Source organism: Chiloscyllium plagiosum, chromosome 21 (genome assembly GCF_004010195.1).
Source record: "Chiloscyllium plagiosum isolate BGI_BamShark_2017 chromosome 21, ASM401019v2, whole genome shotgun sequence".
NCBI classification, from domain to species: Eukaryota; Metazoa; Chordata; class Chondrichthyes; order Orectolobiformes; family Hemiscylliidae; genus Chiloscyllium; species Chiloscyllium plagiosum.
Genome location: NC_057730.1, coordinates 32,597,126 through 32,614,923, shown reverse-complemented (window position 1 = coordinate 32,614,923; position 17,798 = coordinate 32,597,126). Strand labels below are relative to the sequence as shown.

Here is a 17,798-nt window from a genome sequence, read left to right as displayed (position 1 = left end):
GATCAGAGGCTCTACAAAACAAAGCATCTAACCCCTGGGCACAAAGAAAGAATACAGTCTGTTACTTCCATAAGACCTTTCACAACATCAGTGCAGGCTAATGGAATGCCTTTGAAATGCAGTCATGTTGTGAAGGGGCAGCCAATTTGCACACTCCTAGATTTCAAACAAGAACAATTTGAAAATTAATCTAAACATCATGGCATAGACAGAGAACACAGGGGGCTAAAACCTTCAACACATTGTCTAGCTACCACCATTGTTAACAGCTAACCTGAGAATGCAACTTTTTTTAAAAAAGTTTTTGTGATTTACACATGAAATAAGTGAAACTGTCATTATATTCTAACAGATGAAAGGCTTAACAATCAATTTTTCAGTTACATCACACTGTAAATTTTTGCTTTAAATTCTGTGTGTTAGGATTGAGCCCTCCACTACCACCTGATGAAGGAGCGATGCTCTGAAAGCTAGTGTGCTTCTAATTAAACCTGTTGGACTATAACCTGGTGTTGTGTGATTTTTAATTTTGTACACCCCAGTCCAATACTGGCATCTCCAAATCAAGAACAATTTGATAATGGTCAGATGATCCGTTTTAGTGACATTGCTCAAAGATTAAATATATCAACCCAGGACATAAAAGACAACTCTCCTACTCATCTATGAAATACTCCACTAAGACCTGTTATCACCTTTTATATACATTCTCTATCTTGTACTAAACATACCCACAATTTAATCTGTGTCAGGACAGAAAGAGCTGGAATATTCAGACCTGTCACATACACAGTCAGTGCTCAACAGTTAACCCTGTTATGTAGACATAATCAGTGCATGACAGTCAGGCCTGTTAATAATAGTCAGTGCAAGATAGAAATCCATTACATACACACCGCTAGACAGAAGGCCCCACTGCGAGCACAGAGTTCCAGGCTGAGGGCCCTGTTATGCACACTTCTTCAGACACAGTCACAAACAGTTCCGTTCCGTACGGTAGCATATCAAGGAAACAAACAAACATTGGAGTTTGACTCTATCCACACAAACCAAAGACATCCCTTACTTGAACCAGACTACATTTACCTGCATGTGAGGCACTGGGAAGGTCCAATAACTGAAGTGCCATTTAACTTCAGCAAAAAGACCTCAGACAGTGGGCTTTCCCCACTGAACCTTGGCAGCAGCTGCCCCCACACTTTAATGCATCTCACAGCACATAGTCCTATACCTTAGAACGTGCCAGTCTGCAACATTTGGTCAGGGTCAATTCCTGTTCTGGAAGACCAACAAGTTTCGGGCAGACCAAAGAGCATTTTTCACTAAGTTGATGGTTCTCCAAGCACAGTCAATGTTTGTGTCAGTGTGCATCTTGGGCAACAGACCGTACAGCACAGTATCCTGTGTTACAGAGCTGCTTGACAAAATCCACTGCATCTCTCTCCAGACTTCCTTAGCAAAGGCACATTCCAGGAGGAGATGTGTGACAGTCTCCCCGCCCTCCACCCCCAGCCGCTTCTCACCTTGGTGATACACTCCTCCCAAGATTTTCAGTCATACCCCAGTCCCTCTGAACCATATTCCCAGGTAATCTGCCCCGACGGTGAAGGGGATAAAGGCTCAGTCAGCTCAGTTCCCAAACAATATGGCTTCAATTTACCTTGGCTCCCAAGCCAGTTCAAACTGATCATAGATGCTCACAAGTCTGTGCACTGACAGCAGATCCGAGCAGAAAGCAGTGACATTATCCACGTACAGGGAGGCTTTGACCAACAGGCCTCCGCTGCCTGGAATAATCATCCCTTTCAGGCTCGCATCCTTCCTGATGGACTCAGCAAAAAGCTCTGTACAACACAAAAATAAGGCAGGAGAGAATGGGCAGCCCTCCCTGAGTCAGGAGTGATCAGGAGACTTTCTGATTCCCAGCCATAGATTGAGACTGCACTAACAATGTTGGCGTAGAGCAACCAAAAACCAAAAGAACCCCGCGTGCTATAAATAAGAAACAAAAACAGGAGCTGCTGGAAAAGCTCAGCAGATCTGGCAGCATCTGTAAAGAGAAATCAGAATTAACTTTCGGGTCTGGTGACCCTTCATCAGAACTCCTGTATGTGTGTTACTGTAGAGCAGTCGGATTCTCTCCTCAGAGCCAATTTTGGACAGTTAGTCCCACTGGTAAATGTGCTATATCCTGTCCAAGGCTGCCCCCCTTAACCCCGTCATGCACCAAGGCAATTGTATCCATGAGGTTCTCAGACATCATCCCGCCTGGTATAGGACAAGTTTGATCAGGGTGACTCACCGATCCCAGATCAGACCTGACCAGGTTGGCGATGACCTTAGACAGGATTGTGTCGTCCGTATTCGGCAGTACAATTGTCCTATTACACACAGGTCAAGGCAGAAAACCCCGTTACACACGTGGTCAGTGTTAGAAAGCCCTGTTACAGTTAGTGTTAGAACTCTCCTCCCTCTCACACAACACAGGGGACCAGCAATTTCTAAGTACTATGATTTGTAGGGTTAATACGATCCCCCTCCTCCCACCCACAAACGCAAAATGCATGAATTGCAATACACTGCAATGTAGCAGAATAGAATTTGATACAATAAATACATTGCAAACTAATGCGATATAAAGCAGACTTCCCTTTTTCCTAAATCAACGGCTGTATAACGGTGTCGGAGCGAGTGAGTGCTGGGGTTACCTGAGCTGGTGAGAAGCAGCATCAGCAGCAGCCAGACCGCCCGGGCCAACATGGTCCGGTGCTATCCCGTGACTGGAGCGCAAGAAGCCGAGATTCCGGGAGAGCGGAGCTAGCGGTGGCCGGACTGGGAGCTGCATTTATTGAAGCGAGGGTCAGAGCGGCAGGAAGATGGCTCGGCGCTGCCGATATCTCAGCGCTTGTGCTTGGGAGGCAGCCTGAAAGGATTTCCGTCTGTGAGTGGTCAGAGGAGAGGTCCGCATGACCAAGCTGGGGGAGGAGGGTTGTGGGGAGGAAAAAGGACTGATTGGGGAGAAAACTGCACAAGAAAGAGAACGCAGACCAAGAGGGGAAGGAAACGAGAGCAGGAAAAGACAGTGTGCTGGCAGAGATAGAGGTGGGAGGCGAGAGAAAAAAAACAAGTCTAGAGGAAACATCCTTAAAGGTTGGGCTTATCGTCCCTGTACTAACTGAAAGCTGTCCAGTTGGTCCCACTATAGGTTTTATTTAAAAAGGAACATATACGGATAATTGATTGCCTATTCGAGGGATTTAGCGTGCCGTGAAGTGCTGTATATTTATTCGAAAATACGCCATAAGGCGGCGAAAAGGAATTCGGAGACATTTCCTTTCCTCAAGCGCCCTCCAAGTTTTTCAGGAACTCGAAGGCACGCCTCATACTGAACTCAAGATAAAAGTCCGACTCACTGCCCTCTGCGGACAGGCGCACGTCGGCTGCACATCACTTTCTAATTAAGCTCACAGCATAAACCATTCCTGATTACAAGTTACAGCTGTATTTCTAGCTCATTTTGCTTGCTCTTCCTGAGATTGATTGTGCTATTGGTATTCTCCAAAGATCACTTTCAAACATCTATACTGAGCAGTTAAGGGCGGAAAAAAAAAATCACAACACCAGGTTATAGTCCAACAGGTTTATTTGGAAGCACTAGCTTTCAGAACGCTGCTCCTTCATCAGGTGGTTGTGGAGTAAAAGATCATAAGACAACTTTTGCTATAAATTCTTAGCGTGATGTAACTGAAATTATATATTGAAAAAGACCTGGATTGTTTGTTAAGTCTCTCATCTTTTAGAATGAACATGTTGTTTTCAGTTCTTTCATGTAAATTGCAGAACATTTAAAAGTTACATTCTCAAGATTAGATTCCCTAAGAGTGCAGAAACAGGCTCTTCGGACCAACAAGTCCACACCGACCCTCCGCAGAGTAACCCACGTAGACCCATTCCCCAACTCCCTACTAATACACCTAACACTATGGGCAATTTAGCATAGCCAATTCACCTGACCTGCACCCACACAGACACAGGGAGAATGTGCAAACTCCACGCAGACAGTCGCCAGAGGCTGGAATCGAACCCGGGTCCCTAGTGCTGTGAGGCAGTAGTGCTAACCACTGAGCCACTGTGCCACCCAAAACTTTAACAATTGGTGTCATGTCGGCCCAGATAATGCTTTGAAGATGTGAGGTGCCCTGTGTCAGACTGTCTGTGCCATAATGGTCAGCCTGATTTTAATCTACAAAATGGATTTACAGAATCTTACATGGATTCATGCAGTTTTTGAGCTATGTAAAATGTAATTCTGCAAGTACAAATTCAGCCCACAAAACTTGTGTGGGTGGGTGGGTTGGGGGCAGGGGCAGGATTTAGGAGTGTCTGTGAGAGAGTGTGTATGTGTGTGTGTAAAAGGGTATAAATCTGTGAGTGGTGCACATGTGAGCATGAGAGACTGCATGAATGTATGGATCAGTAGGAGAGTGTGCATGTTTGTAGGAGTGTCCACGTGTCTGTGTCCATCTGTGTGTGTGTGTGTATAGTGCAATGGGGTCACCTGTAGTGTGACATGAACCCAAGGTCCCAGTTGAGGCCATCCCCATGGGTACCGAACTTGGCTATCAGCCTCTACTTTGCCATTTTGCATTGTTGCCACAATCCCACGGATAACCCCACGATGCTACACTTCTACAGCTTCCACTTGAACCATATTAAAACAGCCATCCCCTATGGACAAGTCCTATGCATACACAGGATCTATTCTAAACTTAGTGATCTTGGACTAAGCCCCACTCTCTGCAACTGGATCCTTTGTGGCCTGTGGATCAGGAAACTATCAGTGAAGATTGGAGACAATATTTCATCCTCACCAACACCCAACACTGAAGCCCCCCAGTACTCAGCCCCTACTGTACTCACTGCATACCCATGACTGCATCACCAAATACCAGACTAATGCCATTTACAAGTTCACTGATGACACCACCACAGTCAGTCGAATCTCAGATGGCAATGAAACAGACTACAGACAGGAGGTGGAAGACCTGAAAAAATGGTGCACTGAGAACAACCTAACTCTCAATGCCACCAAAACCAAGGAACCCATTATTGACTTTCAGCGGGATGTTACTCATGCCCCCCCCTACACATTAACAGTACAGAGATGGAACGAATGGAGAGTGTCAAGCTCCTGGGAGTGGTCATCAGTAACAAGCTTTCTTAGACTCTTCATTTGGACATGCTGGTTACAAAGGCCCAAAAATGTCTCTTCTTCCTCAAGCAACTGAGGAAATTTGGCATGATGGCGAATACCCCAGCCAACTTTTATAGGTGAGCCAACGAGAGCATTCTGTCTGGACGCATCACTACCTGGTATGGCAACTGTACCATTCAAGATTGAAGACAGTTACAAAGAGTGGTGAACTCAGCCCAGACAATCACAAAGGCAACCTCCCATCTATAGAATCCATCTACCAGACCCACTGTAAAGGAAAGGACTCCAGCATTCTCAAAGATCTATCCCACCCGGGCAATGTTTTTCTACAACCTCTCACATCAGGGAAAAGGTGCAGAAGCCTGAACACACACCAGCTAGTTTCATAGCCGTTTCTACCCTACTGTTGTTAGAATACCGAATGGACTCAAACTCTTAACATTCACCTATACCTGTGTTTTTGCCGCTGTTTACCAATTATTTACTCATCCATGCTACTTAACTATGTGATCTGCCTGTATTGCTCACAAGACTATGTCTCGGTACACGACAATAAATTGAATTCACTTCAGATGAGGAGGAACGTGACGGACACCTGGAAGTACTCAAGGATGCTCTCATCAAGAACTGGGTACGATGCTCATTGACCGCCAGTTTCAACGTGCCACAGCGAGAAACCATAATGACCTCCTCAGGAGACAGACACAAGCTGCAACTGACAGGGTACCCTTCATTGTCCAGTAGTTCTCAGGAGCCAAAAAACTATGCCACGTTCTTCGCAGCCTGCAACACATTATCAATGAGGGTGAGCACCTTGCCAAGACCTTCCCTACACCTCCACTTCTCACCTTTAACCAACCAGCAAACCTCAAACAGATCATTGCTCGTAGCAAACTGCCCAGCTTTCAGGCTAACACCATACATTAGCATTAGCAAACAAAACTGACATCATGGTGGATGCTGCAAGATATCAGTATCAACATGCATACCACCATTATGCGTACGGACATCTCCCACCATGCACATGACAGGTACTCGCGCAACTCAGCCAATGTTGTCTCATACGCTGCAGACGAGGATGCCAAGGCATGGTACATTGGAGAGACCGAGCAGAGGCTACGCCAACGGATGAACGGATACCTTACAACATCAACAGACAGGAGTGTTCCCTCCCAGTTGGAGAACACTTCAGCAGTCCAGGACATTTGACCTTGGACCTACGGGTGACTGTCCTCTAAGGCGGACTTCAGGACAGGCAACAACGAAAAGTGGCCGAGCAGAGGCTGATAGCTAAGTTTGGTACCCATAGGGATGACCTCAACTGGGACCTTGGGTTCATGTCACTACAGGTGACCCCATTGCACTATACACACACACACACACACTCCTACAGACCCATTCACTCACGTAGACCCTGAAAATGTGTTGCTGGAAAAGCACAGCAGTTCTGATCTCCAGCATCTGCAGTCCTCACTTACTCATGTAGACCCTCCCTCACACATACACTCTCTCAAAGACTTGTACCCCTTTACACTCTCACACACACACTCACAGACACTCACCCACATGCACACATACACAAGTTTGTGGGCTGAATTTGTACTTGCAGAATTACATTTTACTTTGCTCAAAGAACTGCATGAATCCATGCAAGATTCTGTAAATCCATTTTTTAAATTAGAATCAGTCTGAACATTGGGGCACAGACAGTCTCACACAGGGCAGCTCACATCTTAAATGTTCTGGGATTTACGTATGAAAAAACTGAAACTGACACGTTCATTCTAAAAAGATGAGAGACTTAAACAATTCAGGTCTTTTTCAATATATCATTTCAGTTACATCACACTGTAAATTCTGTCTTACGATCTTATACTTCACAACCACTAGATGAAGGAGCTCCGAAAGCTAGTGCTTCCTAATACTGTAAACCTGTTGGACAATAACCTGGAGTTGTGTGATTTTTAACGTTGTACACCCTCGTCCAACACCAGCACCTCCAAATCATAGTTAAGGGAGGCTGGACTAGGGACACCAGATCTTTAATGTCCCAAAGCCAAACTCGGAACGGAACCTAGTTCTGATCTCCATATCACACAAAAGAAGAGGAATTTGAAAAAGGTACAAAATAAAACACAACAGAATTAAGAGGCTCTAGGAGTTTGCAGAGATTTACAAGAGTTATACCAAAAACATGGGGATTGTACATCAGGAAAGAATTGACAGCCTGGTCTCTGTCTTGAGAAAAGGCCAAAGGCAAATTTAATATGGGTCTTTAAAACAATGATAGATTGGTTGGAGATTATGTAGAAATGGGAAGGGCATGACCAGAAACCATCACTATAAGGCTGTCACCAAGAAATCCAACAAGGGATTCAGAAGGAACTTTACCTAGAGCTAAAAATCACACACCATAAGGTTATAGTCCAACAGGTTTATCTGGAAGCACTAGCTTTCGGAATGCTGCTCCTTCTTCAGGTGGTGCGGAGTAGAAGATCATAAGACACAGAATTTATAACAAAAGTTTACAGTGTGATGTAACTGAAATTATATATTGAAAAAGACCTGGATTGTTTGTTAAGTCTCTCATCTTTTAAAATGAACGTGTTGGTTTCAGTTCTTTCTTATGTAAATCACACAACTTTTTAAAAAAAGTTACATTCTCAAGTGAATTTTAACAATTGGTGTCACGTTGGTCCGGATAATGCACTGAAAGTGTGAGGTGCCCTTTGCGAGACTGTCAGACTGATTCTAATTTAAAAAACAGATTTACAGAATCTTGCATGGATTACCCAAAGCTGTAAGAATACGGAATTTATTACCATGGAGAATGGTTAAAGCAATCACATTTATGCATTTAAGGGGAAATAAAACAAGCATATGATAGAGAAGGGAATAGAGGATTATGATGATCCATTTAGAGGAGATAAAAACATGAATGGAAACTTGAGCAGAGCACAAATACTGACATGGACTAGTTGGGTTGAATGTCGGTATTACTCATCCTATTTGATTCTATTTTAATTAGATCTATACCAATGCCTCCTTCAATGACTCAGTGCCAATTTTTATTTGATCAATGTTTATGTGAAGCACTTTGGGACTATTTAAACTACATTAAAAGGCGCTACATAAATACAATGTGTTGCACAGCTCTATCACCTAATTGACAAAATGAATGTAAATAGCCCAATAATTAATATTCACCTTATACCAGGAACATAACAGTACAGCAGTGAAATCAAATTTAAACTCATTTGTCTAAGAAAAATATCAAACAGACTGAAATTAAGCTAGAGTTTCAACTTGCCTCTACCAGCTGTTTTGATACAGACCAGCGACATCTAAGGAACAGGAAAAACCAAGTCAATTCAGTTCCTCAAGCCTGTTCTGCCATTCACCTAAATCATGGATGATCAGGATGTTACCTGCTACCAGTGCAACTTTTACCAGTACAAAGCAACAGAAGCAACTTCTTTTCCCTGGAATATGGAAGGCGGAGGGTGATTGGGTGGAAATTTTTACATAACTTTTAAAGGAAATGATTAAGCAGCTAAACAGAAAAATCCATCTTTTAGTGGGTGACAAGAGCCAAACTATTTAGGAAAGAAGTTCAGAAACACTTTTTCATTCAGTGATTAAAATACAGAACTGTCTCCAGCAAAAGATGGCAGATCACACCTCAATTAATAAACATGAATGCTAGCTGAATTAACCATTTTTAAAATCCAAGATCAGACTTTCACCAGCCAAAGCTGGTAAATGGAGTTAGGACAGGGATGAGTCACACTGTCATTGGATGGTGGAATGGACTCAAAAGAGCTGAGTGGACTCCAGTTCATAACAAGGAACAAAAATATCCATCCACTGAAGCTCATCAGTCTAGAATTCGTGTAGAGGTAGAGTATCAGGTGAATAAACAGCGCGCACACAGATCCAGGTTCAAGAGTAATTTATTAATTCCTGAAATCAAGTGTTCAAGAACTTGAAATATCACTGGCAGAACAAACATAATCAGACAACAAAAACCATAGACCAGCACTTATGCATCAAGAAGTGCTTGTGATCCCTCACACATTGAGTAAGCTCCCAGCAGCAAGTACCTGCAAAGCCAAAAACAGGTTTTAGAATTTAATTTAGTTTTTTAAAAACATTTCCAAAACATTTCTGGAAATCACGGATCAACTATGAAGTCAGTATTTAATAGGGTAAAGTAACCTTCTTTCAATGCTAGGTTTGAACTTTAGGTTATGTTGAATTTAGCTGATCTCTAAAGAGGGGACAGTCCTTTAGACTGCAAAGGTTTGGGGGTTCTGGTTTGGAAAAGGCAATGGGATCCAGTCAAGTCTCTCAAGATGTACTAGTCTCCTTGCTGAGGGAGATAAGGGAAACTTTTTATTTCATCATCAGTGATGAACTGAGAGAAGTGTGTAGGTGATTTATTACTGTCATCCCAACACCTGTCCATACCATAACTAAAGGGCCAATTGTGGTGCCAGTGTGCTGAATGATTCAGAGATCAAGCTCCTTTTTCGTGGTTGGGATGTGTATGTTCCAACCTCTATCCTGAGGACTAATTGAAGCCCCAAGAAATTTCAAAGCACCAATTCCTCCACCACTCAAATATTAATGCAAACAATATTCCTCAGACACATGACTCAACAATATGATTTGGTGCATGAGCTTTATCTGTGGGAGAACAGTCCCAGTCAATCCTCCTTCACCTGTCAGAGAGCATGTACTTGTGACAAAGCACAAGTTAGAAAATGCACACTTTGCTTTCCCTTTTAAGAACTCATCTAACAAACTCTTACCCTCTTTTCGTCTCCAGGAAAAAAAATTATTCATATACATCCTTCTTATCTGCGATATAAGTTACAATCTCATCAGGCGTCATCAACTTTTCTGCATCTACATCTGGAATCTCAAATCCTTCAAAGAGAGAAAATGAAGATCAATGACTCCTAAAGACAAGCAACATGGCTAATGTACATATTAACACTCTTCACGTTCCCACATTGGGCACACAGCAAGCCTTTTAAAGCCTTTCAACAACCTTCCCATACGGAATAACTTATCACCAGATTGAATCACCTCTAATCGAGATCTCACAACTATCCTGCAGTGACACAACTGTCAAGAACTACTACCCAGTGTTGTTCTCCAAAGATGTATGTGCTGGTAGAATCACTGACAATGTTGTTCTTGTTAAGGGGAAGTGGTTCAGTATACTCTTGCTGGAGATAGTCATTTACTGGCTGGTATTTATGTGGCTCAAATGTTACTTAGCACCTGCAAGTTAAGTCTGAATGTTAACCAGATGTTATTGCATGTAGGCTAAAACTATTTCATCAAACAAGGATCTGAAAATGGAGCTGAATGCGATGCAATCTTTGGTAGAGTTCTCATATAAGACTAGACAGTCTGAAGCCCATAGGATTGAATAGGCTGAATGTGTCAGGGCTCACAATGGACAATTAGCTACTTGATTTGCAAGAGGACATCAATGACTGTGGAATAGACACCTGCTTACAAATCAAGCATCTTCAGTCAAAGGAGACAGAAGATTCAGTGAATCAAAAGAACAGTTTAATATACAAAGATTCTGAGGTGGTTGGATTAAACAACAAGATATATTGACACATTACAACCAACCACACACACACTTACCAAATTCATCTTCCATGGCCATAATGATTTCTACTTGATCCAAACTATCCAAACCCAAATCCTTCATAAAATGAGAGGTTGGTAGAAGCTTTAAGAAAGGAAATATTGTAACTATAGGAGGTTTCAGAAATACAAGAGAAAATCCACAAGCAATCAAGACATTAAGCCCAAACAACAAATTTGATCCTTTGAAAACAGTGAACAGATAATCTGATGTTTCCAGTAACCCCTGAGCAAAACTGAGTTTTCCTGCCTCAAAAGTAGCTCAAAAGACAGAGACCACATTTGTTACAACTGTCCCTTTGCTACCTGGTAGATGTGCTGATAAAATTCGTTCTTCTCACTGCCTGACCAGACAGTACACACATTAACAGCTGTGTGAACCTTCTGAAATAGCTCAGCAATTTGTTAAGCCTGTAACTCATTCTAAGGGCTGTGTGCAGCAGAAACTCAATGGATCAGCCACATAAACATTTTGGCTTCAAAAGAGCTGGAAGGAAGCTCATTATTCAACAGCAACTAACTCACCTCATAACTATCCTACAACCCCTCCAAAGTCCAAAGTCAGGCCTTTGATAGAATATTTCCCACTTGCCTGGATGAATGTCAATGGGACACGGTTAGATTCTTTCTAGTTTAAAGTGATCGCTGCCGGCTCTTGTGAAGTGAGAATATTATTTTCCAATCCTCAGCTCATGCCTGAATGTTATCCAGAACTTCCTGCATTCTTGGTCTTCAAGGAAACCTGAGGATTTATTAGAATATTCACGAAGAAGCTGAGATTAGCTAAAAGGACTGTCAAACTGACATGATGGTACGCCAGGAAGGTTTTACATATTTATATTTGTAAACGTCGTTGTGTTTTAATGTTAGTAAAACAATGGGTCAGAGCAGTAATAAAAGCTTAGAGGAAATTACCTCCGATTACTCTGGAGGCAAAATACAAATACCAAACTGCAAGAATATTCCCACAGTATTGATATGTTACTCCTCTTTGCCCTGAGATAAGAAAGATGACACCTATAACCAAATTTGAAACGTATCATGTTGCACAAACTGTATACAATGAAACATCTAAAGGTGGCTGTTGACACTGGCCTGATAGTTCAGGGCTACATTGTAATTTTTCGTGGTCCTGCTGCTCGCTTCTGCTTCAGTCTCTGCAACCGGGTCTGCGTCTCATCACCTCACCTGTTTTACATTTTAAGCAGTTTGCTGCTCTTTTTTTTAAAAATGTAAACGAAGAAAGTGTCGGCAATTTCATTTCAAAGAGGTCACATTTTCTCAGAGTGATCTCATTTTTATTTCAGAAATTCAATAAAAGGTCAGTGACATTGTTTCCTTACCTTGTCAGGATTAATTTTATCATACAATTTTAACACGTACAGCACACGTTCCTGGATGCTGCCAAAAGTCAGAGGGGGCAGATCCCCATACTGACGCAACGACTGTAGAAACAGACTACAACTCTGCAAAAGGAGAAGAAAGAAACAGGTTAATTTAAAGTGCAAGTTGCATGGCCTGAAGACTTAATGCTGGCAAACAAAAACACCATTGCTTTGACATACAGTAGTGTTATGCCTCGTTGGGGTAGCTCAATCAAGTCTTGTTAGAGTTGTCATAAAAGTTAAAGATTTAATAGAAACACACAAAATTCCCCAAAGCACTTGATGGTAAACATAGACCAGGTTTCTGAATTTAAGAATCACTGTTTTATTACAAATAGATTCCAACTACAAATAAGCAATTATGAACTAACTTTACTGCTCAGACCTTTAGAATATAGGAATTGGGAAGTCATGTTGAGGCCTCTTCTGGAGGAGTGTGTCTAGTTCTGGTCACGCTGCTGCAGGAGGGATATTATCAAGTTGGAGTGTTCAGAAAATATTTACCAGGATGTTGCCAAGAACAGAATGTTTGAGTTATTGGGAAGAGGCTGCACAGGCTAGGATTTTTTTCCAATGGAGTGTAGGGGCCCGTAGAGGTGACCTTAGAGGTTTTTTAAAATCATGAGATATAGGTAAGATGAATGACATGTGTCTTTCCCTATGGTGGGTGGATTTCAAGACTAGGGGGCATATATTTAAGGTGAGAGAAGAAAGATTTGAAAAAGACATAAGAGGCAACTTTTTCCACACTGAGGATGGTTTGTATCTGGGATGAACTTCCAGAGGAAGTGTCGGACATGAGTACACTTATACCATTTAAAAGGTACTTGATAAGTACAAGAAGAAGAAAGATTTGGAGGGATAAGGGATATGCACAGGCAGGTGGGAATAGTTTAGTTTGTGATTACAATCGGCATGGTCTGTAGGGTTTGCTTCTGTGCTGTACGACTTAATAACATCTACTAGTTCAAACTCTAACTTCCTTATACAACTTCCCCAACACAATTTACAGATAAAAAAAAAAGCTGTTATGGGCAGAGGAAAAGTCTGAGAAAACAATTTAGTGGGCCCTGACCACAGGATTTTCTGAGATAATCCTTCAGAAATGAATGAATGAATGAATGATGATTTACTGTCACTTGTAGCCTACAATGAACAACACAGTAAAATACAATGCTAAACTTCAATTGTCGCCACAATCTGGCACTATTTTGAATAGTTTAAGAATAAAAAGATATAGCAGAGTCTATCTCCGCTTTGCCACCTGTGGCATGAGTCCTGAGCTAGCTGACATACGACACCTGAGCTGCCACCCCTCCACTGCCTTCATTGGACCCACCAATGGCAGCGTTGCCACTCAAGGCACCATCTCTTCGTCGCTGAGCCCACATCGCCAAAAGGCCACCAATGCTTGATCTCGTGCTGGACCCACACTTGCCCCGCAACCAGGAGCCCCTGGGTCTGTAGCTGCCATCGCCTTGACAACAGCTGGAGTCCACTGCTCTGGGAATACTACAAACATGGCTCCGCTGCCAGGACAGGCTGCCACCTCACCGAGAGTGGTGCTCCAGCCACCCTCCTCCATAATGTCACCTTCTCCACTGCTGACAGGACGAAGAAGATAAAGAAATATGCCAAAGAGAGGAAGGAAAGAAGGGAGGAAACAGCTGATCTGGAGTGGATGGGCCCAGGAGCCAGATGCTGTCTACCTTGCTGGCACCGCTAACATGGCCCTTAGATTACCAGGACTGCTGCTCCTCCAGCTTTCTCCTCCATGTAACTTCCCCTTTTTGCAGGAGGAACATGGCAAATGGACACTTATAATGTTACCGATTTATTGGGCGAGAGCCACAGCTTAAGCAATTGATGAGGGATAACAAAAAAAACCCAAATAACTGCAGAAGCTGGAAATCTGAAATTGCAGGAAAAATTTAGCAAACCTGGTAGCTTCTAAGGAGAGAAAGCAGACTGAATATTTCAGGTCCAGTGACCTTTCTTTGGAATTTAATGCATTTGGAAGAAGGTTGGCCTATAAGCTGGTGGGGGACTGGGGTTGGGGGAAGAAGAGTAAACGATAGGTCGAGATCGAGCCCAAATGCAGGGAAAACCAGTTAAGCAGATTGCCCATCTTCCTCCCCACCGACCGATCACAAATCACTTCCCACCTGCACCCACCTATCAGCATCCCACCTACCTTCCACTCCCAGCCCCACATCTCTATGTATCTGTCAGCCCCCTTCCCTCCTCCAAATTCCTGATGAAGAGCTTATGTTCTCCTGTTCCTCGGATGCTGCCTGACCTGCTGTGCCTTTTCCAGTGTCACACTTTTCGACTCAAGACAAAGGAATGGGTAAAGGTCATCCTGAGAGAATCAACAGCCGCTAATGGGAACTATTAGTGGCTGACAATGGATTGTTTGTGGTAGCAGTCCAAGTGATGACACGGTCTAGTTTGACAGGGTTGGGGTAAGAAGATGGGAGAAGGTTTATTTGGAAGTACAATTTTCAGAGCATTGCTCCTTCGTCAGGTAGCTCGTGGGGCAGGATCATTGGACACAGAACTTATAGTAAAAGATCAAAGTGTCATAAAACTGACACAAAGTATTGAACAAATCTAAATTGCTGTTAAGTCTTTAATCACTTAGAATGGGAATGTAGGTTTCGATTCATTAATATGTAAATCCTAGAACTGCTTTCAAGTTACAGCCCTGAGATAACTTAAGGTTTTATTTAAAAAGTGACAGCTCAGACAACGCATTAAAGGTGTGAGGTTCAAGTCTGTTTGAACCCCAACCTTGAGTCAGACTGAGCCTATTTTCAAAGTAGGAATTTATAAAATGTCACATGGACTGATTGTGTGTTTAACCTTAACCTCACACCTTTAATGTGCTGTCTGAGTTGAGATGTCACTTTGTTGTTATAAATCCTTAAGTAATCTCTGGACAGGGACTTGAAAGTAATTCTGGGATTTACAAATTAATCACGCAAAATCTGCATCCCCATTCTAAGTGATTAAAGACTTAACAGCCATCTAGCTTTGTTCAATTATTTGCATCTGTTGTAGGATAATTTGATTTTTTTACTAAAAGTTCTGTGTCCTATGATCCTGCCCAACTTGCTACTTGCTGAAGAAACAGTGCTCTGAAAGCTTATACTTCCAAACCGACCTGTTGGACTACAACCTGGTGTTGGGTGATTTTTAACTACACATAATTTAGTTCCCGCTTTCCCCACATCGCAGACTTCACTTCAAATGTGTTATGGAACATGTGGGGTAATAGGGCAGAAAACTTAATTTCAGATTAAAAGATGAGAAAGTTCTTCACTCAGAGGATTGTGAAATTTAAAATTACCTACCCCAGAGTCCTGAAAATACTCCTAAGTACTTTCCAGATACAGATGAACGGCATTTTAAAATTAAGCAATTCAACAAATCTGGGGAATCAGCAAGGAAAGTGTAGTCTATGTAGAGGCTCAGTCACGGTTTTAACAGAATAATCGAGCAGGCTTGAGGAGTCGTATGGCCAATTCTGCTCCTACTTTTGTTACTACAAAACGTCCTGAAGTTTTTAATAAATGCATTGATTTTAAATCTTCTTACCCAGTTTGAAGATTTGACCCTGACAATTAAGAATACTGAGGAACCCAAGTGCACTTTCCCCGAAGGCTAAAACTCTAAACTCCACCAATCGATTTGGGAGTTATAGCATTGTATTCCGCACTTTCTATCTGAAATCAAATTTCATCGAATGATGAAGGATTTTTAGCGCAATCTCCTCCGACGCAGCTGGCACTTGGGATTATGCTACACCCGCTGCCTCAGTGTCCTCTCGGAGTCAGGGTCCGGCCTAATCACCAAACTCCAAATTACCTGAGCCCGGGGCGCCTCGCCAACAGCCCGCCTGCTGCAAACGTGTTGAGAGTAGCTACTGCCGGTTCCAGCGAGAGGCTGGGCCCCGGCGCTCGGGCCTACCCTTGACCTGCTCCAAGGTTGCGGCCACCGTCGGACGCATCGAGAGAGGACACGCAGCGCCATCTTGGAAAGGACTGTGTGTCCAACGTGCACCGCGGCGGCTGTGACAAGGGCAACAACACCCATGCGCGGCCCGGCCTGACCCGCCCCAGAGCTCTACACCTTCCGCCATAGGTGGCGCTGTCCAGGGAGGGTGTGCAGTCTTCACCTATTCCCCTCAGCTGGCTTCCCCGCCCCCCTCACCCACCTTTATGTGCTGCTGCCCTTCCACCCACATCCAGTACTGAAGGCTTATCCCGGATTTTTTGAGTTCTTCAACTATTTATGTTGCCTGACCTGCTGTGTTTTTCCGGCACCACACAATCCAGCAGCTACTATGGAACTTACCTACCTTTGTGGAGATAGTAGTGCAACCCAGGTTACTGCACTGGGGAGGCATGGGTCATGATACTCCAGACTCCAAGGGTCCCTATGTCTGAGCCAGAACCTCTGGCTAAGGTTGATCAAAATAGATACTCCAGATTTTAATTTTAACTTAGTTGATTGCTTGTCTTGCTTGCATTTGGGAAGATCTACAGGGTGACACTCTGGTTTATAATGAAAAGCTCTTCTTCAATGATAAAGATGGGTAAGGTAGTAATATAGAAACCCAGCCTAATGTTCTGGGGACAGGGGTTCAAGTTAATACAATCAGGAATTGAAAGCTAGTCTCAGTAACGGTGCCGTGAAACTACCGTTGATTGTAGTTAAAAAAATTATGATTCATGGATGTCCTTTAGACAAGCAAATCTACCATTCTTATCGATTCTGGTCTACATGTGATTCTAGAAGCAAAGCAATGTGGATTACTCTAAAAGTACCCTGAATTTTCTCAGCATCCACTCAGTTGAAGAAGAATTAGGAATAGACAACAAATACTTTGTTCTGACCTCAACATTCCTCTTTGATGAAAAGTTATTAGATATCCTACTTTTTGTTTCTTCCAAGGATTTTATAAACTTTTTGATTTGGAGGTGCTGGCGTTGGACTGGGGTGTACAAAGTTAAAAATCACAACACCAGGTTATAGTCCAACAGGTTTATTTGGAAGCACTAGCTTTCGGAGCGCTGTTCCTTCATCAGGTGGTTGTGATGAAGGAGCAGCGCTCTGAAAGCTAGTGCTTCCAAATAAATCTGTTGGACTATAATCTGGTGCTGTGCGATTTTTAACTTTAAACTTTTTGCTCAACAGCAATCCTGCCATTGGCCACGAGATGGAAGTGGTTTGGAGCATCCAGAGAAGCAGCAGAAAGCATATGCATCCAACACTTTTTTTTAGGGGGTAAAGTGCATCAGGAAGCTACAGTGCACCACCATCTTTATAGGGGGCAATATACAACAGGAAACATGTACAACCATCATTTTATAGAGCAGCCTGGGTTAGAAGCTGAATGAGAGGGCCCTTCACCAACTAGGAATTGTCCAGGACTGTCCCATAATTTTCCTTTCTACCTGGCATCCCAGGTCAAGCCTTCTGAGACTCATTTTGGCCTGCGTTCTGTACTTGCAGTAACA

General features: G+C 42.9%; 1 protein-coding gene across 1 annotated transcript; it reads right to left on the bottom strand.

The window, feature by feature from the left end:
- Positions 1-9,152: 9,152 nt before the first annotated feature.
- LOC122560727 (acyl carrier protein, mitochondrial-like) lies at positions 9,153-16,386 on the bottom strand. Its single transcript, XM_043711708.1, has 5 exons — positions 16,144-16,386; positions 12,232-12,354; positions 10,886-10,973; positions 10,030-10,147; positions 9,153-9,318 (listed from the first exon to the last, which is right to left on the bottom strand). Exons 1-4 carry the CDS (start codon positions 16,369-16,371, stop codon positions 10,056-10,058), a joined length of 531 nt encoding a protein of 176 aa, XP_043567643.1. The 5' UTR covers positions 16,372-16,386; the 3' UTR covers positions 9,153-9,318; positions 10,030-10,055.
- Between the last annotated feature and the right edge of the window lie 1,412 nt (positions 16,387-17,798).

Bases quoted from the DNA above. Each gene is read 5' to 3' on its own strand.
- LOC122560727 (XM_043711708.1), bottom strand. From the start codon at position 16,371: ATGGGTGTTGTTGCCCTTGTCACAGCCGCCGCGGTGCACGTTGGACAC. The intron at 12,355-16,143 runs GTAATTTGGAGT...CTCCTTTTGCAG, and splicing joins GCGAGGCGCCCCGGGCTCAG to AGTTGTAGTCTGTTTCTACA. The intron at 10,148-10,885 runs GTAAGTGTGTGT...CTCTCTTTGAAG, and splicing joins GGCCATGGAAGATGAATTTG to GATTTGAGATTCCAGATGTA.